Source organism: Artemia franciscana, chromosome 1, assembly GCF_032884065.1.
Source record: "Artemia franciscana chromosome 1, ASM3288406v1, whole genome shotgun sequence".
NCBI lineage: Eukaryota > Metazoa > Arthropoda > Branchiopoda > Anostraca > Artemiidae > Artemia > Artemia franciscana.
The window spans coordinates 10732378-10759774 of NC_088863.1; the positions used below are offsets into that span (position 1 = coordinate 10732378).

At 33.3% G+C, this 27397-nt stretch overlaps 1 protein-coding gene across 26 annotated transcripts in view; it reads left to right on the forward strand.

The window, feature by feature from the left end:
- The first annotated feature begins 459 nt into the window (after nt 1-459).
- The window catches only part of LOC136025213 (twitchin-like), a 397750-nt gene continuing 370812 nt past the window's right edge, over nt 460-27397 (forward strand). For 25 of the 26 annotated variants that reach the window (XM_065701032.1, XM_065701099.1, XM_065701049.1 and 22 more), the window contains exons 1-2: nt 461-618; nt 23715-24027. In XM_065701032.1, the coding sequence (XP_065557104.1) occupies nt 23911-24027 (117 nt within the window). In that variant the 5' untranslated portion in view covers nt 461-618; nt 23715-23910. Of the gene's footprint in view, nt 619-23714; nt 24028-27397 lie in introns of all 26 variants that reach the window. The other variant, XM_065701279.1, reaches the window with a different exon arrangement.

Here is a 27397-nt window from a genome sequence, read left to right on the forward strand (position 1 = left end):
TGTCCTTTCGAAATATTTATTTTGTGTTTTTTCAGTATTTTCGTTTGGCCCTTAAAAACCCCGTTTTTGAAGATTTCTTCTTTATCTTATGGGAGGCCAATATAGTTTGAAAAATTATCCTCTTTATTAACTTCATCACATAATAAAAAAATATTTTTGCATCTTAGTCATTTTTCCAATTATAATACAAAGAATAGGCCATTTTTGTATATTATCTGATGTTTTGGAGCTTTAATAATACCAAATAAATAGCTATAACTAATGACAATTGTCTTCTGGAGCATACCCTCTGTTTTGATTCGGTCCATTTCAGAAAAGATTCTAATGTTGGATAATGCTTTGCTTGTATAAATGATTTCACAGGCGGAAGCAGCTTTCGAGAGACAAGATGATCGCCCTTGTTTCATCACTACCTACGCAAAATTCCCTACGAATATGGAGAAAGTGTTTTTCTTGCGATTGGGTTACTCTCATCCCAGGACTATTCCCTAGCTGTAGGCTATTTTTGGCTCTAAAGTAGTTCCATCTTCTAAATGATAAGTCTGATCCAGTTTGATTCGAACGCAATTCCGGTGCTTTTCTGACTTTTGATAAAATTGATACTTTCTTGATAAAAAGGTAAGCAGTTTAAAGAAAAGGGCATAAGCCTATAATTGGAGCTATTGAGAAGAAAACATGTTAAGAAAATAATTATTACTTCATAATATGAAAAAAAAATTGTAGTTAACACATGCTGAATGCGTTTCAACTAGGCTTTACCTCCAACCCCCTTATCCCTTTTTACCCGTAAATTGAATTGACACTACGAAATCAAGAAACATGGAAACGTGTGGAAAATATATAATTCGAGCTATATATTTGCACAGTAGGGAGGGGGGTGTTAGAGGGGTAAAATGTAGTAGAAGCATATTCAAAATGTGTTAGCTACAATCTATATGCATATTTTAAAGTAAGTATTGTTTTGTTAGCATGTTTTCTTCTCAATAGCCCCATTCCTAGGCTTATACCAACAAAATGTTAATTTGTTCTAGTTTGAACGAAGCTACGGTTGCTAGATGGGGATGAGGCTTGGGGGGAAGACAAGGTATTTTTCTCTTTTTCCTTTGAAGGTAATAAATAGAATGTTCTTCTGGTTGTGAAATTTTTGTTATATTTCCCTGGGGAAAATGTTCAGAGATTGTTCGTATTTATATCGCAATTATGCAATTTGTATTGTTTTGAGTATATCTAATTATATAAGGTTTTTGTTTGAAGTGTTTGTGATTAAGGGTTACATGTTGACATTTTTTACTTTTTGCTGGCATTGCAGTGAACACGTAACGGATGTTGAAAAGACATTTTCTTTTTTGTTGCGTTTTTGTGCGGTTTTGGCGAAGTGTCATGATGACATTTTCCATCATTTTGCTCATTCGTTCACAACCAGTTTCTTTAAGGATTTGTAAATTTTGAAACTGTCTTAGAAATTAAACAGCTGCCTGCTAGAAATATTTAAAGTTGTATCCTTTTGCTGGATTAAAGTAGGCATGTTGATTTTCAGTTTAAAAATTTTTAATGGGTAATTTTCAAATTCGGTTGTCATTGTAGAATAAAATTTTCTTTATTTTTGAGCGAAAAAATAAGTCAAAATTACAACTATAAGCTCCACAAAGTTCAGATGTTAAAAGCGCTGGGTTATGAGTTTAGTTCCAAATACTTTAAAAAGTGAACTAATTTATCGGCCCCTTGGATAATTTATTGGATAATCACCTTGGATAATCTACTGGTAATATCTACTCTGCCTATTTTCAAATACTTTGTGAGCACGTCTGCCGATTACCGTCCGAAAGAAGAAGTTAAACTTTGTAGCTCTTAATCCTATTAAATTAATAAAAAAAGCTTTTGATTCCAGAGGAAATTAGAAAGCAGTATCATATAAATAAGTAATACCCTACAAATAAGGAAACTGCTACACACCTCAGCCCCCTACTCTTTATAATAGAGAAGAGGGCAGTATGTGCTTATCAAATACTGCCATACTGGCCAGTTCAACAGGCTTGTAGAGGTACTAAGGGAGGTGCTAATTCCATTGAGGCTTAATTTTGCAAGTCCAAGCGGAAATATTTTACAGTCTGTATCGATTTGTATTGAAGTTAGAATTTGAGAAAATACTGGATTCGCATCTACTAGCCTACTACTACTAACAACTCATTATAGTACCAAGTCACCTGAGGCCAACAAAACTGTGTCTGCTCTTCCTCTACCCCGATATATTCAAAACTTCGGTCAGTACTTGTTTATTAAACAAAACAAACTCAAGAATTACGCTTAAGTTAGATATTAGAAAACCGATTTCATAGCCCCAAAGACAAGTGACAGAATATATAATTTGGGCTACATAATTGCACAATAGAGAGACGAAGGTAATGTATTTAGATAATGCATTTAGAAAACCGGTTTCGTAACCCCAAAGACAAGTGACAGAATATATAATTCTCGGTATATAATTGCACGTTAGGGGAAGGAAGGTAATGTATTTAGATAGTGTATTTAGAAAACCGATTTCATAGCCTCAAAGACAAGTGACAGAATATATAATTTGGACTATATAATTGCACATTAGGGAGAGTAAGGTAATGTATTTAGAAAACCGTTTTGTAGCCCCAAAGACAAGTGACAGAATATATAATTTGGGCTATATAATTGCACATTAGGGAGAGAAAGGTAACGTATTTAGATAATGTATTTAGAAAACCGGTTTCATAGCCCCAAAGAAAGTGACAGAATATATAATTTGGGCTATATAGTTGCACATTAGGGACAGGGAGGTAATGTATTCAGAAAACCGGTTTCATAGCCCTAAAGACAAGTGACAGAATATATAATTTGGGCTACATAATTGCACATTAGGGGAGGGAGGTAATATATATAGATAGTGTATTTAGAAAACCGGTTTCATAGCCCCAAAGACATGTGACAGAATATATAATTTGGGCTATATAATTGCACATCAAGGGGAGGCAGGTAATGTATTTAGATAATGTATTTAGAAAACCGGTTTCATAGCCCCAAAGACAAGTGACAGAATACATAATTTGGGCTATATAATTGCACATTAGGGAGAGGCAGGTAAATTATTTAGATAATGTATGTAGAAAACCGGTTTCATAGCCCTAAAGACAAGTGACAAAATATATAATTTGGGCTATATAATTGCACGTTAGGGGGGAGGGAAATAATTTAGATAATGTATTTAGAAAACCGGTTTCATAGTCCCAAAGACAAGTGACAGAATACATAATTTGGGCTATATAATTGCACATTAGGGGGAGGGATGTAATGTATTTAGATAGTGTGAAGTTAGAATTCATTTCTTATTTCATAATATGCAGAACGATTGTAGCTAACACATTTTGCATGCAGGCCCGCTACACTTTACCCCACCCCCTTGTATAGCCCAAATTATATTTCCCTTTCTATTCTTTCACTTGACAACTGTCTTTATGGCTATGAAACCGGTTTTCTCAGATGTAACATAAGTGTAGTTCTTGAGTGTGTTTCGTTAAGTTCAAGTACCCCTCTGTCTTTGCCATCTCCCATGAAGGTCTTGTTGCCTAAAAATCCTTTCTTATAACTTCTTTCCGCCAGTCTATTCGTGGACGACCTATTTTTTGTTTGGGTCCAGATGGACGGACATAAAGTATAGTCTTGGGCAATATGTTATCCTTGATCCATGAGACGTGGCCTAGCCATTTTAACGTATTTTCTATTACAGCCTTAGAAAATAGGTTCGAATCATGGTTTTCGCATAGCTTATCTTTTTATACCCGTTCAGTGAGACAAGTACAAGCCAGGGTTGCCAACCGCTGACGTCCAAAAAGAGTGGAAATCAAGGCCAAAAACGAAGGATTTTCACTCAAAAAGAGTGCAAATCAAAAAATTTGCATGTGCACGTTTGGCGCTGCTAGTGTAAGAGTGTGTATTTCAAATGAAGAGTGTGCAAGCTGGTAACCCTGTTCCTTGGGTTGATTATACTTCTGGACGAAGTTGCCAACTAGTGGCGTTCAAAGCGAATGAAAAATAACACTCAAAAAGAGAGATTTTCACTCTTCCGCAGCCTCTCTGAGGTAAAAAAGATGTGCATTTCACACAAAAATTGTACTAGTTGGCAACCCTGGTACCAGCAACTATCCTTGAACAATGCCTCTGGGAAACATTTAAAGACTCTTCTTTAGCCTTTCTCAGTGCCAACGTTTCAGAGCCATGATCGAGTCGTGATCATGGCTTATGCTGATCTTACTTCGCAGTCTTATCTTCCTTCTCTTGCAAAATTTTTTGTTAACTCTGAAGACAAGAGCTAAGATCTCATATGGCACTTGTGACGAGGTCGGAAGAGCCAAGAGCTCATATGGCATGACCTCCAGCAAAATTCTAAGAGTCAATAGATTAATTTAAAAGGAAACTCAGAGGCTTAATGCCGGTTGGGATTTAAAATAAGAGCTCTGAGACATGAGGTCCTTCTAAATATCCAAATTCATTAAGATCCGATTACCCACTCGTAAGTTGAAAATACCTCGTTTTTTCTAATTTTTCCTCTCCCTTAGCCCCCCTCCAGGTGATCAAATCGGTGAAACGACTTTATCAAGTCGATTTGTGCACGTCCCTGACACACCTACCAATTGTCATCGTCCTAGCACGTCCAGAAGCACCGAACTCGCTAAATTCTACTTTTCTATTCTACTTTTTATCTCCAACATCTTTATTAGTCATGCTACCCTGGTGAGTGAAGCTATCCACTTGATCAGTTTTCTCTGTATCATTTTTCAATTTATATATTTCTAGTCTAAGCTACTTAATCTTCTTAAAAGTAATTACACTGGTTTACAAATATAATTTGTTTCGTTAAGTAGAAATTCTGAAAGTATTTTTGTGCTGAACGTCAATATTATTTTAGTAAGTAACCATCGCGCATTTATTCTGCAACAAATTATTTGCATAATACAAATCTAGACCTTCTATTTGATATCATATTCTCCCATAGCATTGTCTTTGTTCCCTAGCTCAAGGTCCATCAAAATAATGCATATAAAACTTGGACAGGACTCGTATCCATCCAGGCCGTATCCAGGAGAGTAAAAAAGCTTATTAATTTATTATGTGATGAAGTTAACTAGGGGGATATTTTTTAAATCCCATTGGCCTGTCATAACATAAAGAAGAAACGATTAAAAATGGAGTTTTTACCTGCTAAACAAAATACTGAAAAAAACACAAAGCGATTTATTTCGAAAGGACAACCGCCTCTCTTCTTCAGTGCGAACAAAACAAAATATTTACGGAAAATGCAAAAAAAAAGGCAAAAAAAGACAAACGCAACTTAAAAAAACAAATCGATAAAAACCAATGAAAAAACTGAAATTAATAGATGAATAAAATAAAGGCCAAAATTACAAGAATTAAAACCAAATACCTAACAACCAAAAAAGCGAGTCATTCATCAATATCCACGATTTGCACAAAGTCGTTGGCTAGTATCCTTCCACGGCAGTTAAAGCTTTTTTGGATTTCTTCTTAATGAAAATACTAAATACTCCCACCCCAGAGCCCAAGAAAAATAGATGGCGTGATAAAAATGGAATTCAAATGGAAAAGTTGAGCATCATAATCATACAGTAACTTCATACTTATTGGCATCCCTATTTAGTAAATATCAATTAAATTAAATTGTTCAAATAAGAAGGCCATAACTCATTTATTAATGGATACAGTCCTTGGCTTAAGTGAATTCTTGATAATAATTTTTTTTTTACAGACAAAAAAAATACTCAGTATGACAATTGACAAATATGACAAATTATAGTAATATTGTGATAGAACTGCAGAGTACTAAAGATTCACGTTATGATTAAAGAAAAAGAAACAAGTTTTTTTTAACTGAAAGTAAGGAGCGACATCAAGCTTAAAACGAACAGAAATTACTTCGTATATGAAAGGGGCTTTTCCTCCTCAACACCCCGCTCTTTAGGCTAAAGTTTAACTCTTTCTCTTAACTCTACTTTTTAAAACAGTAAAACTTTAGGGTTTAAAAAATACGAATATCCACATTTTTGTAGATAGGAGCTTGAAATCTCTACAGTGTGGTTCTCTGATACGCTGAATGCGATGGTGTGATTTTATATTCTATGATTTCTAGGGGGTGTTTCCCCTATTTTCTAAAATAAAGCAGATTTTCTCAGGCTCGTAAAATTTGATGGGTAAGACTAAACTTGATGAAACTTATATATTCAAAATCAGCATTAAAATGTAATTCTTTTGATTTAACTATTGATAGCAAAATTCCATTTTTTAAAGTTTCGGTTACTATTGAGCCGGGTCGCTCCTTACTACAGTTCGTTACCACGAACTGTTTGATTTATTGACTAAGCCAATTGTGTCCTGTCCAAGGCTGTATCCAGAATTTTCGTTCGAGGGGATCTGTGTAACATTTCGCGATAGGATTTAACATCAAGAAGGTTACACATTCAACATTCTTTTCAAATATAATAATCGTCACTGTCACAATCTGTCGCAGCCCCCCTTCCCTCCAGCCCCTAAAAATATATAAAACTTTTCTTCTTTTTTTTCTTTTTTGAAAGCAGTATTATTTGACATTGTGATCAACTGTCGATGAGTCTCAAAGCATTTAAAAATACTTCTCATTCAGACTCAACAGCCCTTGTGTTTCAAGAGTCGTTCTTAAATAATTGGGGATACTCGTCAATTATTCAGAACACACTCAAGCTCTTGATCTGAATGTAAGATTTGAGAAAACCGGTTTCATAGCCACAAAAACAAGTGACGGGGGACAAAATGCAATGGACTTATGTGATTTGAGCTATATATTTGCATATTGGGGGGGGGGGTAAAGCATAGTGGGTCAGCATGTGAAGTGTGTTAGCTGCAATTATTCTTCATATTATAAAGTAAGAATTGTTTTGTAACTTCACGCTGTCTAAATACTTTACCCCCCCCCGTAATGTTCAAATACATAGCCCCAGTTATGTAAGCCTAATGCAGTCTGTCACTTGTCTTTGTGACTGTTAATCCGGTTTTCTCAGATCTTACATTCAGATCAAGAATTTGAGTGTGTTCTGAATAATTAACAAGTACCGAATTGGAACAGAAAGTCAATCTTCAGCGTGAAGAGTGAGGTAAGAAGAAGGGACTCTTACCCCCTCATATACGAAGTAATTTCTGTCCGTTTTAATGTTGCTCCTTATCTTCAGTTGAAAAAGCTTGTTTGCATCTATTTCATTTCCGACTATTTTCAAATGATCTTACAGCTCTTTCCCCAGGGTCTGGGGGGGGGGCTGAGTGGGTTATGTCAACCCAGAAGCATTATTATTGGACTTTTCAGTTTTTATTACGTATATGATGGGGTTCGCCCCCTCGTCAATACCTTGATCTTTACACTAGAGCTTAAATTTTGTCCCAATTCCTTAAGAATGACACCACTAATTTCTATTTGTTTTAAATTTTAACGCTGCTCCTTACCTTCAGTTGAAAAACTTTTTCATATTTATTCCTTTATTGTTTTTTTTAAATAATGCTAGAAAATCCTGAGCCCCCTTCATGGAAATTCTCTCCCCCATGAGGAATTCCTCCATGGAAAAATCCTCCCACGTAACCCCCTACCCTCAACACCTCTCCCCAAACCAGAAAATCCCCCTGGAAACGTCTGTTTACTTCCCAATAACCATTACCATAGGTATACACTGGTCAAAGTTTGTAACTTGCAGCCCCTCCCACAGGGACTGTGGGGGAGTAAGTCGTCCCCACAAACGTAGTTATTAGGTTTTTCGACTATGCTGAATAAAATGGCTATCTCAGGATTTTGATTCAGTGACTTTGAGGAAAAATAAGCGTGGGAGGGGGCCCAGGTGGCCTCCAATTTTTTGGTCACTTAAAAAAGCCACTAGAACTTTTAATTTCCGTTAGAATGAGCCCCCTTGCGTAATTCTAGGACCACTGGGTCGATACGATCACCCCTGAAAAAAACAAACAAAAAAAAGAAGATCCTTGATCTCGTCTTCTAGCAAAAAACACAAAATTCCACATTTTTGTACATAGGAGCTTGAAACTTCTACAGTAGGATTCTTTGATGTGCTGAATCTGATGGTGTGATTTTCGTTAAGATACAATAACTCTTAGGGGATGTTGTCCCTATTTTCTAAAATAAGGCAAATTTTTTCAGGCTCGTAACTTTTGATGGGTGAAATTTATAAATTTAAAATCAGCATTAACATTCAATTCTTTTGATGTAACTATTGATGTTAAAATTCCGTTTGTTAGAGTTTCGGTTACTATTGAGCCGGTTCGCTCCTTACTACAGTTCTTTACCACGAACTGTTTGATAGGAGGTAAAATATGAAACACATATTGCAACTGTTAAGCTTGCTTGAAATAATTCATATTGTTATACTTTGCATTCGGATTTATATCAGTTTCCTTCTCTTTACATTATGAAAAACGAAACGCTCTTGATCAAGGTGGGCCTTAGGACTAAGGACTCAAAACAAATTGTATGTTGTCCCTAATGTTTTACTTTTCAAATTACTTCTTACCTTTTTAAATTGAGAACTAAATTGAGATAATTCATGTTAATTAAATTAATTAGAGATTAAAATAACTAAAGGTAATTAATGGATCAAAAACAAGAACCATTGAACTAAATAAGTTCTAGGTCTGTTAGAAAGGATTTATATTATCACTCCTTTTTTTTGTTTCTGCTAATTTTCCCTTCTCATTAAAGCAAATGTTCATGATTAAGATTGACCTTAGAACTAAGGTCTAAAAATAGCCACTATGGGACTAATCTAATTTTCTTTTCAAATTACATTTGTAGTTAGTAAATTAAATAGAAAAGTGAAATAGACTAATCATACAGTGGCCGTTTTTAAGTCCTACTTCTAAGGCCCATCTTTATCAAGAACGTTTGATTTAATGAAAAAAGGAAAAGCATCATTAACTAAAATATGAAAAAACGGTGCCTAAAACATCTGATAAGTAGTTCAAGTTTTAGTTAACTTTTTTTTTAATTGAATAGTAAACTTATCATTCTTTTGCCTTCCAAAAAGGACAAAAAACACAAAAGTAATTTAAGAAACAAAATAGACCTGTCTACATGGGGACTATTTTTAGCCATTAGTTTAAAGGTCCTTCTTGGTGGAGGCTTTTTCCGTTGTAGAATAAGAAAAAGAGAAATTCGCTTATACCAAAATAAAAGAGCGTATAAATGATTTCGAGTAGGGTTAACGCGTACGATATAGTTTTCATATTTTCATAGCTAGTTTACTATTTCTTATTTGTAATCCAGTGCTGAATCTATCATTCATTTTCAATTCAATAAAGGGTAAAAACCACAAAAATAATTTGAAAAATAAATGGATTAGTCTTGGCGTAAAAACAAAGACTAGCCACAAGGACAATTCGAATGGGAAAAAAACTCTTTCTATATTCTTTTTTATCATTAAGACGCATGTTCGAGATCAAGATGGCCCTTAAAATCAGGGTCTAAAAACGACTAATATCTGATGAGTACATTTTTTTTTCAGATTATTTATGTAATTATTGAAGCAAGTTGAAAATTGAAACAGGCTAATCACAAAGGAACCATTCTAAACTCCAGTTCTAAGGTCCATCCTCATGAAGAACGTTTGCTTCAGTTAAAAAGCAAAATTAGTATAACAAAAAGGCTGATAATATAAATGATTTCGTACAGAATTAACACGTACGAAATATTTTTCCTTTTTTGTTCACTGTTTCTTTGTTTTAGTCGAATACTGAATTTTTTATTCTTTTTCAATCCACAAACAGTTTTTACTACGCACACTCTTCCTCCATTAAAGTCTATTCGAGGTGTCATTCTTTACACCCCCAGGAAGCTCCCATTTTCCTTAAATCTTTCTTTACAAAATCCCCCCAGTCCATAAAGGAAGAAAAAAAAAGTAATTTAAGAAGCAAAATAGACCAATTGACATAGGGACTATTTTTAGTCCCTGTATAAATGACCCGCCTCGGTCAATACCGCTTTGTTTTTATAAAAAAAGGGAAATTTGTATAAACCAAAATAAGAAGACCGTATAAATCTTTTCAAGGTGGCCAAACACGTTTATTATATATTTTTTTTCGTTTACTGTTTCCTATTTTTAATCCAACGCAGAATTTATTATCTTCTTCAATTCAAAAAAAGAAAAAAAACACAAAAGTAATTTGAAAATAAAATAAATAAGTCGTTATAAAGGCTATTTACAAAAAAAAATAACCACAAGGATAATTGAAGTGAGATAAAAAAAAACACTCTTTTCTAATTTCGATTATGTCAGTTTTCCCTTTTCATTAAATTCTTGATCAAGATACTGTTTAGAATTAGGGTCTAAATATGACCCCTATGTGATCCGTCTGTTTTACTTTTCAAGTTAATTTTGTGTTTTTTCCCCATTTTTGTTGAAAAAAATGTGTTGATGAAAGACATGAAATAGTGAATGAAAACAGGGGAAAAATATTGTCCTGTAAGGCCTATTTTATATTAATTATAATGTCGCTCGTTTTTGCTTAGTTTTGTCCCTTGTTTAATTCAAAAAGAAAAAAGATTTATCAAAATAAATCTTGGTGCTTAGATTTCTATGCGACTACTTCATTCCTCTTGTTAATTCTGTTAGAACTTTAGACACTATAAATAGCTCTGACATAAAATTCTGTGAGTCAGATCTGTAGCGTCTTTTCTATTTTGAAAATTAGTTTTCCATTTCATACGTCGCAATTTTGTGTGTCTTAAAAAATAATTAATAAAAAAACTGCTAGAATTAATCAGGGAATCTCCAGCATTTTTATTGAGGGGGTGGGGGCAAGAGGGGTCTGTATCTTGATAGTCAAGGGGCATAGGATATATAATAATTTCTATCGACATTATGGGGACAACTACCCCCTTGCCCCTCCCCCAATAAATTATGCACCTGCAATAAAGGGGAGAAAAATCACCCTCTAGAACAGGGGTAACCTTTGCCCTTCAAAACAATGCTTATTTCTAATTTATTTATATTTTTTCTATTTTGTTTTTTTATACTACATTTTCTAATGATGTTATGTTCTTAAATTGACACTTAATTCTGAACTTAACGTGTTATGTGTCTTTAAGCGTCTAACTGAACCTATTAAAAAGATGATCAAGAGCAGCAAAATTATCCTACGTTGGGCAATTTTTGTTCGTGCAAAAAATGTTTATTACACGTTTCTTTATTTTCAAACTGCTTTTCTTTTACTGCTTGTCAAACAGCATCGTATCGACCAAGTAGTCCTAGAATGTCATGGGAGGGCTCATTCTTACGGAAATTAAAAATTCTAGTGCCCTTTTTAAGTGACCTAAAAATTTGGAGGGCACCTAGGCCCCCTCCCACGCTCATTTTTTCCCAAAGTCAACGGATCAAAGTTTTGAGATACTCATTTTGTTCAGCATAGTCGAAAAACCTAATAACTGTGTCTTTGGGGCTGACTTACTCCCCCACACTCCCCGGGGGAGGGGTTTCAAGTTAAAAATTTTGACCAGCGTTTACATACAGTAATGGTTATTTGGAAGTGTACAGATCTTTAGGGGGATTTTTTGGTTGGGAGGGGGGTTGAGGGGAGGGGGCGAATTAGGAGGATCTTCCCTTGGAGGAATTTGTCATGGGAGAAGAGAATTTCCATGAAGGGGGCACAGGATTTTCTAGCGCTATTTTTAAAGAATCAATGAAAAAAAAATATGAAAAAGTTTTTTTTCCACTGAAAGTAAGGACCAGCATTAAAACTTAAAACAAACAAAGATTATTACGCATATGGGGGGGGTTCATCTCTTTCCAGATACCTCACTTTTTACGCTAAAGTATTTTTAGTAATTTCAACTTTATTCTACAGCCTTTGTGATTTAGGGGTCAATATTAAAGAATTGGGAGAAAATTAAAGCCTTAGTGTAAAGAGCGAGGTATTAACGAGGGAGAAACACCCTCATATACATAATAAAAATATACGAATATAGAAGTTCGTTACGTAAATTAATTTGTAAGTTACGTATATTTTTTACTAATAAAAACTTCCATTAAAAATTAAAAATTCTAGTTGCCTTTTTAAGTAACCGAAAAATTGGAGGGCAACAAGGCCTCCTCTCCCACCTTTTGCTCAAAATCGTCTGATCATAACTAAGAGAAAGCCATTTAGCAAAGAGAAAATTAATATGCAAATTTTGTTTTAATTATTTATTTGCGGAGAGCCAAAATCAAACATGCATTAATTCTGTTTTCTACGATGACCCCTGGGAAAAAAAACAAAAACAAACAAACAAACAAATAAACACGCACCCGTGATCTGTCTTCTGGCAAAAAATACGAAATTCCACAATTTTGTAGATAGGAGCTTGAAATTTTTGCAATAGAATTCTCTGATACCTCGAATGCGATGGTGTAATTTTCGTTAAGATTCTATGACTTTTGGGGGGTGTTTCCTCCTATTTTCCAAAATAATGCAAATTTTTTTCAGGCTCGTAACTTTTGATGACATGACTAAATTTGATGAAACTTATATATTTAAAATCAGCATGAAAATCCAATTCTTTTGATGTATCTTTTAGTATCGAAATTCCGTTTTTTAGAGTTTCGTTTACTATTGAGCCGGGTCGCTCCTTACTACAGTTCGTTGCCACGAACTGTTTGACAATTTTGTTCACTAAGATGCTTATCAGAAAAGTAAAACTTCAAGTCCGAAAGAAAGCGCCAGTTTAAGAAGGCGACCTCAATAGAATTAAATAAAAAAACTAGTTTTTTTTAACTGAAAGTGAGGAGCGACATTAAAACTTAAAACGAACAGAAATTACAAACATACAGTTTTTACTGTATTAAAAAGTAAGTTTTTTAGTGTTTTAAAAAGTAGAGTTGAGAGAAAGAGGCAAACTTTAGCGTAAAGAGCGGGGCCTATAGGAGGGAGCAGCCCCTTTCATATACGAAGTAGTTTTTGTTCGTTTTAAGTTTTAATGTCGCTCCTTACTTTCAGTTAAAAAACTTGTTTTTTATTTAATTACATAAATATTAATTAAATTAATATTTAATATGAATATTTATTCTTATTAAATATTAATATATGTTTATTTTTCAAAAATAAAAAATAATATTGAACGAATATTAAATAAATTAAGATTAAATACAAATATATTTTCTTACTAAACATTAATAATATTAATAAATATTAATATCTAATAAAAGTAAATATTTGTATTTAATCTCAATTGATTTAATATTTATTAATATTATTATTTTGTAAAATATTATTAAATACTTAAAAAAATATTATTTATATTTGATAAAATTGGAAATATATAAGTTATATAACCAAATATTAAATGTGTTTAATAAATAACTACAAGGATGCAGTTAATAAATATTTATCTGTATTTATATTTAAATAAATATTAATATTTAATATTTATTGTATCAAATTTTTAAATAATTATGATACGATGTAAAGTTATATACGATTGTAAAGTTAGGAGAAAAGATGGGGATTATTTTCGGGGTTTACATTGGATCATTAAAAGTTTGGTAGTTATGGACTGATCAGACCCTGAACTGGGGATAACCAAAGTGTTCACATTGTGCTGTTCACTTATTCACAACATATTCATAATTCACGTTGTGAAAGGTATTAGTACTGATAGATCTGTTTAGAAGGTGGAAAGATTATACCCTGAATAAAATACTCTTTCCTCTATGCAAGTGGTTCCCAACCGATTTGGGTCATGTAACCCTCGTAATATTAATTTTTTTTTTTTTTTTTACTCTAAAGTTTCGTGTATTCACCTGAAGGAAGCTTAAAAGGACATTAACTTAATATCTTTTTTGGGTCGTCTTCTAGGCATATTTTAGGTTTTTTAATACTAAAGCTAGGTTTTAAGCTAGATTTTAATAATAAAGCTAGGCTTTTTAATACTAAAGCTTTTGCTTTAGTATTAAATACTTTTTTTTAGATCTTAGTATTAAATACTTTTTTAGAGTTTTTTTTAAACACTAAAAAAACTCTAGTATGAAAAGCAAGGTATCGAGGAGGGGGTGACCCCAATCATATAAGTAATAATTTCTGGTCGTTTTAAGTTTTGATACTACTCTTTACTTTCAATTGATAAAACTTGTTTTTCGTCGCCAGTATCTCATGGTGAATGTGAGACAGTTATAGGCCAATTTAGCTGAATCCGTAAACAAACAGTTGAGATCATTCCAAAGGAAGATTCATGCATTGAAACATTTATAAACCAGTTCGTGGTAACGGGCTAAGTAAGGAGCAACTTAGGCCAATAGTAACCAACAATAAAAGAAATAAATTTTGATAACAATTAATGCCTCAAGAGAATTGCCTTTGTGTGCTTATTTCAAATTTATAACATTGATAAGTTTAATTTTATCTAACATAAGCTACAAGCCTGAGGAAATTTGCTTGATTTTTGAAAAAAGGGGGAAACACCCTAAAAAGGAGAGCGATCTTAACAGAAATTACATAAAAAAAACTAGTTTTTTTAACTGAAAGTAAGGAGCGACATTAAAACTTAAAACGAACAGAAATTACTCCGTATATGAAATGGGTTGTCCCCTCCACAATCCCTCGCTCTTTACGCAAAAGCTTTTAATTGTTTTAAAAAGCAGAATTGTGGCAAAGAGTTAAACTTTAGCGTAAAGAGCGAAGGATTGCGGAGGGGACAATCCATTTCATATACAGAGTAATTTCTGTTCGTTTTAAGTTTTAATGTCGCTCCTCACTTTCAGTTAAAAAAAAACTAGTTTTTTTATGTAATTTCCGAACGTTTTTGAATTAATGCATGTTTGATTTTGGCTCTCCACACATAAATTATTAAAATGAAATTCGCATATTAATTCCTTTTTTGGCTAAATGGCTTTTCTTAGTTTTGATCAGACGATTTTGAAAAATAAGGGGTGGGGAAGGAGGCCTAGTTGCCCTGCAATTTTTCGGTTACATAAAAAGGCAACTATAAATTTTAATTTTTAATGAATGTTTTTATTAGTAAAAAATATACGTAACTTAAGAATTAACTTACGTAACGAACTTTCATATTCTTAAATTTTTATTATGTATATGAGGGAGTTTTTACCCTCGTTAATACCTCGCTCTTTACACTAAATCGTAAGTTTTGTCCCAATTCTTTAAGAATGACCCCTGAATCAGAAAGGCCGTAAAATAAATAGTTTAAATTACTAAAAATACTATAGCATAAAGAGCGAGGTATTTATCTCCTCCTAAATACCTCGCTCTTTATGCTAAAGTATTTTTAGAACCACTCATATGCGTAATAATCTCTGTTCGTTTTAAGTTTCAAAGCTACTCCTTACTTTCGATTGGAAAAACTTTTCCATGTTAATTTTTTCATTGTTTTTTTTTATAGTAATTTTAGAAGATCCTGCACCCTTTTCATTGAATTTCTGTTCCCCCATGACATTTTTCTCCAAGGTAAGATCCTCCCACATAGCCCCCTCCCCTCAACCCCACCCTCAAAACCAAAAAAATCCCCCTGAAAACGTCTGTACACTTCCCAATAACCATTATTATATGTAAACACTGGTCGAAGTTTTTAACTTGCAGCCCCTCCCCCAGGGACTGTGGGGGAGTTAGTCATTCCCAAAGACAAGGTTATTATGGTTTTTGACTATGCGGAACAAAATGGCTATCTCAAAATTTTGATTCGTTGACTTTGGAGAAAAAATGAGCGTGGGAGGGGGCCTAGGTGCCCTCCAATTTTTTTTGGTTACTTAAAAAGGGCACTAGAACTTTTCATTTCCGTTAGAATGAGCCCTCTTGCGATATTCTAGGACCACTTGGTCGACACGATGACCCCTGGGGAAAAAAAACAACAAAAAAAAAACAAAAAAAAAAACAAAAAACAAATAAACACAGAACATAGAACTTTTCATTTCCGTTCGAAAGAGCCCTCTTTCAAAATTCTAGGACCACTGGTTCGATACGATCACCCCTGGAAAAAAAAAAAAACAAAAAAAAACAAACAAATAAACACGCATCCGTGATTTGTCTTCTGGCAAAAAATACAAAATTCCATATTTTTATGGACAGGAGCTTGGAACTTGTACAGAAGGGTTCTCTGATACGCTGAATCTGATGGTGTGATTTTCGTTAAGATTCTAGGACTTTTAGGGGTGTTTCTCCCTATTTTCTAAAATAGGGCAAATTTTCTCAGGCTCTGAACTTTTATGGGTAGGACTAAACTTGATGAAAATTATATGTTTAAAATCAGCATTAAAATGCGATTCTTTTGATGTAACTATTGACATCAAAATTCCGTTTTTTTAGAGTTTTGGTTACTATTGAGCCGGGTTGCTCCTTACTACAGTTCGTTACCACAATCTGTTTGATCCACTTAAACAACAAATATTTTTACATGAAAGTAAAGGGTGAAGTCGAAACTTAAAACGAACAAAAATTAATGATTCGCAGTTTATCTTACATATATTCGAAAAACTGTTTCAAATAAACTGACCCGATATTTCTCCATATTTCTAGAATTTGTGTTTTAACTTCTTTGGAACTAAGAATTTTGTAGTTTTTCTGCTGCAATGGCACAAAGAATTTTAAACTTCTATTAATAAAGTTTACTTTCATTATTTTTGCTTCTTGGGCTTAAACAGTTGAAGAAGAACTTATCATTAGAACAATATTATCAGGAAACAAGGTCAAAACAAAACATTGCGTAAATCAGGGGGTGGGGGGAGCTTCCTTACTCTAAATGACGGACTTTTGTGTGACGGCAAAACGAGTTACCAATTCATGAACGCCTTAACGCGGTGGGGGACTAAAACCCCAGTTGTGAAAGCTTCGAATGGTTTCATATTTCAACGCTCCTAGGATGTTCCGATACTCCGCTAGTGCTGGAAAGGAAAAAAAAACGAAAAACAGTGACGTCACGGTCTCAGTCTGTTTTTGAGATTCCCGAAAATGTGCTTTGGTATTTTACCTTTACTGTTATGATAAACATAAATATAAATGTATAAGTAAACGTTTATAATAAATATAAATAATATAATATAATATAATGACATTTAATAAATAAAAATATATGTTTTATATATAAATATGAAACATAGTCTAAATAAGTATTTATTACTCTTTCTTAATAATTTTTAACTTGAATGAAAATATTTATCACTAAGCAGTTTTTTTTTTCAAAATTCCTTTTTCGTTTTCAGATATTAAGGGGACTCTAAGGGGGGGGGGGTGAATTCAAGAGGGAGATTTTAAGTGTTTGGATAAGGATTTCGGCAACGGAGCTTTCAGTGACCCTTAACACAAGAGTCCTATTTTAAGGTAACATATGCAACAATTTTTTATTCGGCATCTAGTACCCCATGTATGGAATTGTTTACCTACGACTTTGAGAAATATGGATAATTTTCTTGAATTTTGGCGGGAATTAAAGCAATTTTGCCTTAATATTTATGGTTTTGATAGTTGAATGGACCTCAAGTGGAGCCAAGATGTTTGTTTTGTTTTAGGCGATACTGGTCAAGTAGTTTTAGTTTCTTTTTGTTTTGTCTTTTTGAAGTGTAATTCCGTATCGATTGAAATGCAAGGTAATTGAATTTTTTTTTCTTCTTCTTTGCTTTTCTTTTTTCTTTTCCTTTTCTTTTCTTTTTATTTTCTTCTTCTTTTTCATATTGTTTTTATTTGTATGTGTATTGGGGTTGTAAGCCCAAACAAGCTTTGCTTCGGGCCATTTGCTTTTTTTGTTTGATTATCAAACAGTTCGTGGTAACGAACTGTAGTAAGGAGCGACCCGGCTCAATAGTAACCAAAACTCTAAAAAATGGAATTTTGATACCAATAGCTACATCAAAAGAATCGCATTTTAATGCTGGTTTTAAATATATAAGTTTCATCAAGTTTAGTCTTACCCATCAAAAGTTACGAGCCTAAGAAAATTTGCGTTATTTTAGAAAATAGGGGAAAACACCCCCTAAAAGTCATACAATCTTAACGAAAATCACACCATCAGATTCAGCGTATCAGAGAACCCTACTGTAGAAGTTTCGAGCTCCTATCTACAAAAATGTGGAATTTTACATTTTTTGCCAGAAGGCAGATCACGGATGCGTGTTTATTTGTTTTTTTGTTTTTTTTTTGTTTTTTTTCCCAGGGGTGATCGTATCGACCCAGTTGTCCTAGAATGTTGCAAAAGGGCTCATTCTAACAGAAATGAAAAGTTCTAGTGCCCTTTTTAAGTGACCAAAAAAATTGGAGGGCACCTAGGCCCCCTCCCACGCCAATTATTTTCCCAAAGTCAACGGATCAAAATTCTGAGCTAGCCATTTTATTCAGCGTAGTCGAAAAAAATTATAACATATGTCTTTGGGGACGACTTACTCCCCCACAGTCCCCGTGGGAGGGGCAACAAGTTACAAACTTTGACCTGTGCTTACATAGAGTAATGGTTATTGGGAAGTATACAGGCGTTTTCAGGAGGATTTTTTGGTTGGGGGGAGGGGTTGAGAAGAGGGGGATACGTTGGGGGAACTTTCCATCGAGAATTTGTCATGGGAGAAGAAAATTTCCATGAAGGGAGAGCAGGATTTACTAGCATTATTTAAAAAAAAAAAACAATTAAAAAATAAATGTGAAAAAGCTTTTTCAGCTGGAAGTAAGGAACAACAATAAAACTTAAAACAAACAGAAATTATTACCCATATGAGGGGTTCACCTCCTTCTAATACCTCGCTCTTTACGCTAAAGTATTTTTAGTAATTTCAACTATTTATTCTACGGCTTTTGTGATTCAGGGGTCATTCTTAATGAATTGGGATAAAATTTAAGGTTTAGTGTAAAGAGCGAGGTACTGACGATGGGGCGAATCCCCTCATATATGTAATAAAAACATGAGAATAAAAAAGTTCTTTACGTAAGCTAATTTATAAGTTACGTAAATCTTTTACCAATAAAAAAAATTCGTAAAAAATTAAAAGTTCTAGTTGCCTTTTTAATTAACCAAAAAATCGGAGGGCAACTAGGCTTCGTCCCCCGCTCTTTTTTTCTCAAAATCATTCGATCAAAATTATGAGAAAGCCATTTAGCCAAAAAAAAAAAAAAATATGCAAATTTCGTTTTGATTATTCCTCTGCGGAGAGCCAAAATCAAAACATGCATTGATTCAAAAACGTTCAGAAATTAAATAAAAAAAACAAGTTTTTTTAACTGAAAGTAAGGAGCGACATTAAAACTTAAAACGCACAGAAATTACTTCGTATATGAAAGAGGCTGCTTCCTCATCAACGCCCCGCTCTTTACGCTAAAGTTTTTTACTGTTTTAAAAAGAAGAATTGAGAGAAAGAGTTAAACTTTAGCGTAAAGAGCGGGGCGTTGATGAGGAAGCAGCCTCTTTCATATACGAAGTAATTTCTGTGCGTTTTAAGTTTTAATGTCGCTCCTTACTTTCAGTTAAAAAAACTTGTTTTTTTTATTTAATTTACATTAATAAACCCATCTTTCTCTCTCTATGCCACCGTATGTTGGTACTGCCAAGAAAGTTTCCTTGTGAAGGAATATGTTTCCAAATGAGCTGTTGTAAAGTTTTTTTTACAGTTTTTGGCGGCCTACTAATGCTGAAAAGATAAAAATAACGAAAAAAGAAATGAACGAAAAAAAAGAATAAAACGAAAAAAGAAATAACGAAAAAAGAAAAAAGAAATGTCTAAATGTCAAGCTATTTTTTTTAAGTTTCCGAAAATCTGTTGTCGTAACTTACTCCCACTCTCACGATAAATAAAAATTGCTGTTTTTGGTGCTTATGTGTTATCCTGACCACACTCAAGAAGTGAAGTTGGCTCAGTCATAATGAAATATACCTATATATGACGAAAATATAATTCTTAAGTTTCACAATTATGGAAACTACAACAGAGAATTAGTGAGATCAGGCTGCCCAGAACGCATTATGCTAAAACTTAACCATAACTCTGATATTTAATTTAAATATACATGCATAGTAGTTTTATCTCACTCTGGCTAAGTTTATTGTCTCCGAATGCAGACAGAGAAAGCTGGTTTTAGTCAGGTCAAAAACTTGAGAGTGGTCGGGATACGACGTAAGTATTCAGTTTTTATTTCAAAGAAATTTGAATTTTTTATTTCACTTGGTAGTTGCTTTCTGAGTAGTGTTGAGTTGTGAGTAGTGTTGTAGAGGGGTATGTGAATAATAGTGAGTAGTGTTGTAAAGCGGTATGTGAGTAGTATTGAGTAGTGTTGAGTACTGAGTAGTGTTGTAGAATGTTATGTGAGTAGTAGTGAGGAGTGTTGAGTACTGAATAGTGTTGTAGAGTGGTATGTGAGTAGTAGTGAGTAGTGTTGTAGAGTGTTATGTGAGTAGTAGTGAGTAGTGTTGAGTACTGAGTAGTGAGTTATTTGGTGGTGTTTGCTTACTAGGAGGACTGGGAGGTGTATTTTACAAGAAAGGGAGTTGTAAACCTCCTGTTAAGGATTTTCAACCATGAAGACTGTATCCTTCCTTTTCCTTTTGTATGCTTCATTTTTCTTTCCGCTTCCTTTTCCTTTTGTATTCCTTTTGCGTGCTTCCAAGCTTTTTTCGCCCAAGAAATGGCACCAAGAAGTACGATTTTTAGTGCGCAGTAGCACTTTACTATGGTGTCATGAAGACAATGGGGAACAGTAGTTATGCACCAAAGGGTTTTCTTTCGTGGTGATCTTAATAGCACAGTTTTCATTCGAACTGAAGCTGTCTTCGAAGGGTTTCAGGCGCTTTTCTGAAATTCTTATAAATTTGTCTTCGCAACAAGCTTTTAATATTAAAATTAACCAAAGTAGTAGTTACCATTGTTGAATAATATTTAAAGGGTAATCCTCTCTCACTAAACAGTGATTTTTTCTTCAAATCCGTTTTAAATTTACTATTACCAAGGGTTGTGGTTTGCTCTCTACTAGGCTACAGCTTTTGCTGCAACCGTGTTTTTTGTGTATATTTTAGGTGTATTGTCTGGTTTTCCTCTGATAAGGGATTCCAGACTTGAAGCTGAAATATTCGGGAGTTCATCAATGTGTATGCACACACATATATATATATATATATATATATATATATATATATATATATATATATATATATATATATATATATATATATATATATATATAAATATAAAAAAATATACATATATAAGTATATATATATATATATATATATATATATATATATATATATATATATATATATATATATATATATATATATATATATATATAATATATATTTATATACATAAAATATATATATATAATATATATATATATATATATATATATATATATATATATATATATATATATATATATATATATATATATATATATATATATATATATAAAATATACATTATATATAAAATATATATAAAAAAATATATAAATATATATATATATATATATATATATATATATATATATATATATATATATATATATATATATAAACGTTTTGCATGTTATGTACGTGTTTTGATGTATTTTCTCTACTAATATTAGCTACATTTCGGTTGCAAGAAGCTCAGAAAATCTTTACTTTAGAAAATGTAACTTATGAAAGACAGTTCTAATGTCAATTTCACTGGAGTAGGAATGCGGAATTCAGGTTTCTTCTCAGTATTAAAATAGACTGGCAAACACCGTTAAAGCACCAATGACAGTGACAAAGCCATCTAATCAGTTGAACTAGTTTGTGTGAAAACTTACTTAACCATACATGTATTTACAAGGAAAACTGGTGGGCTCAACATTTATTTAAAAAGAGCTTCATTTGCAGCTAAGCAGTCTTTAGTTCTAGTAGGTGTCAAAAAAAAAAAAAAAAAACATGAACGAGCCCACTCCCCCCCCCCCCAGAAAAGGCTAATAACATCGTTTAATTTTATTATTCAACGTGAAAATACTGACGAAAGTTTGATACTTACTTAAAAACTTCATATTTTGTAACAATAAACAAAAATCTAAAATAATCCGTTCTTCTGATAAGAATATGTATAAGATGATTCCGGTAGGAAGAGAAAACTTTTTTTTTTATTTGATATGGCTAGGGATTTAAGGTTTAAAGCCCAAGAAGATTCTAGATTCCAGTGGGTGTCAAATAAAAAAAAAACATGGATGAGCCCCCCCCCCCCCCCCGAAAAAGAAAGAACATCATTTAATTTTATTATTCAGCGCGGCAACACTGACGAAAGTTTGAAGTTTACTTAAAAATTTCATATTTTGTAACAAAAAAATATGTTAGAATAATCTGTTTTTCTGGTAAGAATGAAAAGATGATTCCGATATGGAGGGAAAACTCTTTTTATTTGATATCGCTAGAGATTTAAGGTTTAAAGCCCAAGAAGATTCTAGATTCCAGTGGGCGTCAAATTAAAAAAAACTTGGGTGAGCCCCCCCCTCCCCCGAATAAGTAAGAACATAATTTATTTTTTATTATTCAGCGTGGCAACACTGACGAAAGTTTGAGGCTTACTTAAAAATTTCATATTTTATAAAAAAAAAAGTCTAAAATAATCTGTTTTCTGGTAAGAATGATAAGGTGATTCCGATAGGGAGGGACAACTCTTTATATTTGATATCGCTAGTGATTTAAGGTTTAAAGCCCAAGAAGACCAGATGGAATACCCATTATGATAGAATGACCATTATGATGGATAGATGGAATGACCAATTAAAGACCAGATGGAATGAAGCTACAACTGCTACACAAAATGGTTAACACATTGATAGAGTCTATAAAGTACTCTTATGTCTCTTGTGTCATGTCTTATATTATGGCTTACTCAAGTGCTTTTAATTTATTTTTAATTTTACTTTTTCAGGTCTTCGTCTCCTTCTTTTTGTTTCTGATTACAGATGACAAAAATTACGTATATCATTATTTTTTACCATTGCGTGGCTTAACTCTGAGGAAAGTTTTTATTAATTGTAAATTGTATGTGAGTCATAAAAAGGGGATAGATAAATCCTCCAGAGGGATTGCTGGTGCATAGGGCATTCATTTGACATCGAATCAACGTTTCAGGTTCATGAGTCATTAGAAAGAATAGTCACAATTAAACTTTTGAATAGTCACAATTGAATAGTCACAATTGAACTAGTCACAATTGATTACTCTACTTTTAGAAAATGATATCTGTTTAAACCTTAAAAAGCCTGATTGGCGAAATTGATTGCTACAATGTGAATGTTCACACATCTTATCAGGCTTGTGCTCAAGTATTTGTTTTTGTCGGAGGAGTGGGGGGTTTAATTCGTCAAAACTTCCCAAACCAAGCTACTTATAGAGAGCTTTAGGGAAAATTGTACAAATCTATATATTCCCCCCCCCTCCATAAGCACATTCCTGCTTTGTATTGTTACAGAAATTAGTTTTTTCACCTTCTCATAGAAAAAAAAACTATCTGGACTCAAATTTTAAGTTCGTTAATCTCTTTCAAGATAGTTCTATCCTGTAAAGTTAGACAGTTAGCACATGTTTTGTGTCTCCCATTTTTTTTAAACAGGTAATTTATACAAGAGTGAATTGTAAGAAACTTGTAGCTTTAAATTATGGTTGAAGGTGATTGGTTCCCAATACCGGATGAAGGACAGTGTTTAAGATAATAAAGCTGTAAATATCTTTTTTTTTTCAGACTTTTGTCTTGGGTGATTGGTGGCATCCTATCAAGAGCAAGTAGAACTTTATAAGAAGAAAAGACTTTATTACCCCGAAGTCATATAGCTGGAATAGGTGTTAAGCGAATTTTAACTATTAGGTTCCTTGGGCAGGCATCCATAGGAAGAAGGTAGCCTGCCCACTTTGAGTGCAGTGTTTCAGATAGTGGAAAAATGGGCGTGACTCAAGAGCTTGCCCCTAGTTTCACACAGAAGCCCCAATTGCGTAACGAGGATGAGGGGAATAGATTGGTTTTTGAATGTCAGTTGAATGCATCTCCAAAACCAGAGGTAACTTTTGATTTTTTATTGGTAGCCACTAGAAACTCCCCATTAAGAAATATGTCAGAAAAAGAAAGATTTAGATGTATTTAACTCCATACTTTTATGTAAATTCAAACTGACTTTTGAAAAGTTTCCCAGCCTTTGAGTTGGCCATAAACGCTAAACGTGTATTAGATAGATAGATAGATAGATAAGTGTATTTTAAAGCCAAATATACAGCCATGAACATAGTACAATAACATAAACAAAAGACACAAATAACATGAACTTTGATCAGCGATTATCATAAAACGCTTAAATGAAACTTTGCATTAACCTAATATTAGTACTTAATACTTGAAAAAAAGGTCATTGAAAAAAACACTGAACACTCAGAAAAAGACATAAATAAAACATTACATTTACTTTATACGGAAATATTTATTTATTTATTTATTTATTATTATTATTTTATTTAACAAAATTTCCAGATACCTTGCTACTCTACAAATAAACTGAGGCGACGTATCAACTTATTATTTCCAAATATACCTTCCCTTATCGTAGAGAGCCCCTGGCACCGGCTTAAGCAATGCACTGAATAATCCTCTTTAACTCTGCAAGGCGGGCATATATGTCTTCATTGGGATATTTGTATACGGGGTGTATTTGTCTTCATTGGAACATCTTTCTTTAGAATATTTTATAAATCCTGCATTAATGCAAGTTATAGCGAAAAATAATTTCGCTATAACGCTAGAATATTTTATATAAACATGTTTTCTGTATGACCCAGTATGGCTCTAAAGCGTGATCACTTCGAAGGCTGAAAAAATTTATTAAATTTTTTCCAAAGGAAACATCCGAGGAAATTCTTAGATAGTTGTGTGACTTAGTGTTTATCACACGATAAGCAGTAAAAAAATGTGGTTCAATTCTACTTTCTAGGACTGCTATGAAGAAACTACCAGAAGTTTAGGTCGTGTTTTGCAGATGATGGCAGCTTTAACAGCTGTCATTCCTATTTTTAAAAGAAACCATCCAAAGTCTATTCGGGGGGGGGGGTGGTTGAACCACCTGCCTCTTCCTTTCATCCTCATTATATTTGGGGCTGCTAGCCCAAATATAATAGTATGACGGTATTATAACATGTTATTATATATAATAATTATTATAAAATTATTTTGATATACTAAAATAAGGACGAATCCACTCGTCCTGGTCGAGTGGATTAGTGTGCTGGATTCAGGATCCTTTGTCTGAGAGGACACGGGGTCGAATCCCAGTGTACCCAATTGTTCAGTTTGGGACGGGGGTCAGTGGCGTGACTCTCTAAGCTTAGCCAGAGTCGACCCAGCTCTAAATGGGTACTTGGAGAAATCTGGGGAAGGTAAACAGGAAGGGTGAGTGAAATCACAGGATGGTTGGCCCCCAACCCCCCATTGCACTTCCTGGCTGAAGGGCCAAGAAACGGAAATCAGCACAGTCGGTAAGGACTGTAAAGTCTAATGTCGTATCCTTTACTTTTTTTTATATAATAATAATATTAAATAGCCCAAATATATATATTAATAGCAATTCGTTTGAAAGCCTAACTTATGAAGCAGATCTTCAAAACAGGACAATTTTAATTGATCAAATTTACTTAATTTTGCTTGTTCGTTCTTCTTACGAATAATCAAACCGTATATCAGCTATTTCATTTATTCGTTTTTTTTTTACCATTTGGAGTGATTTCACTTGTTGGATTTTTTCTTCTTGAGATCTAAGACCAAGTTCTTCTTGTATTTAGCAACATAAAATTGGGGGGGGGGTCATAAACATGAAAATATCACCAGGAAAAAAAGAATAAATGGTTAAATGTTGTAAAAGGAAATTTAGGGTACCAACAGGCATATAGTTAAGCTTTTTGTTTAAAAGGGGAGTTTGAAGAGGGGTGGAAAACCCAAAAAGGCAAATAGTTGAACAATTTTTGAAGATCCTAAAATATGGAATGGGTTTGAAGTTATCTCGTGTAGACGTGACTGGGTAGTAGTTCTACAAAAAAAAGCTTAATGCAAAGCTAGGTAAAAGGCACCTAGCCCCTCCACCCCTCAAAACAGAGAAAAAGAATATTGGTGTCTTCCATTTTTTGTATTGTTTGCAATATTATTCTTGATTCGGTCACTTGAGAGATCATTATAATGTAAAACTATAGACTACATCAACGTTAAATAATTACCTAATAACATCAAGTTAAATAATTACTTAACATCAAGTTAATATTTAACATCAAGTTAAATAATTAAATAATTACTTGGCTGGCCGTTAATGTTAATATTTAATCGATAAATAACTATTCTACTATGTATGCTAGCTTTAGCTAATCGTTGATTATAATTGTTTTGGCCTACTGCAATCAAAATTATGCCTCCACCCCTTCAAAATGAAGAAAAAGAGTAATTTTACTGCCGTGACAGCTCTTTAGTTAGGAAAACGTTTATAACTTCTCTTTTTTACTGAACTTTTAAAGGTGTAGACTAAATTTATCATGAAAGCCTCTGATGCCTGTAGTCGATTTGTATTTTATTTGTGCATTTAATATCTTTAAATCCAATATATAGAGCAACGATGGTCAACGTCATTTTCAGCTATCAATAAACGGTCAATGGTCAACATTGACCATTGACAACGGTCAACGGTTTGACAACGGTCAACGGTCAATGGTCAATGTCATTTTCAGCTATCAATAAACGGTCAATGGTCAACATTGACCATTGACAACGGTCAACGGTTTGACAACGGTCAACGGTCAATGGTCAATGTCATTTTCAGCTATCAATAAACGGTCAATGGATTATTAAGCGTTTGTATTAGATCTTTACAATAATTTATCTATTTAAGATTCATACAGTTTGGGTTGTCTTTCAACACTAAAAAAATACTTCTATTGTTACTACTACTTACACCCAACTGTAATACCAAGTCTCCTGAGACAAACACTGATGAGTGCACTCCTTCTCCATCCAAGTCTATTCAATTCTCACTTTTTACCTCTTCCCGTGTAGTTCCAATTTCTTTTACCCCTGGATGCATTTTCTAATTATCTCGTTTCGCCCTATTCATAACCAAACTGTTCTTCTATTAAAACTTTATCAACACCTTATCTTTGTCTGACAAGTACTATAATACAAAGTATTGTGCATCCTTCGAAAATAAAACTAACATTTCTGTAAATACCTCACTCACCCCTATCATTTTTCTTCAAAAGAGGATGAATCGAAAGTTTGTCTAAAACCTTTAGAGAATTCCACTTTTCACAAAAGATACTCATAGTCATCAGTAGTTTTTTCTTAAGTGCGTAATCACTTTATTTTAATACCTCATTTACCACCCTATTACCACTTGGCAGGACCAT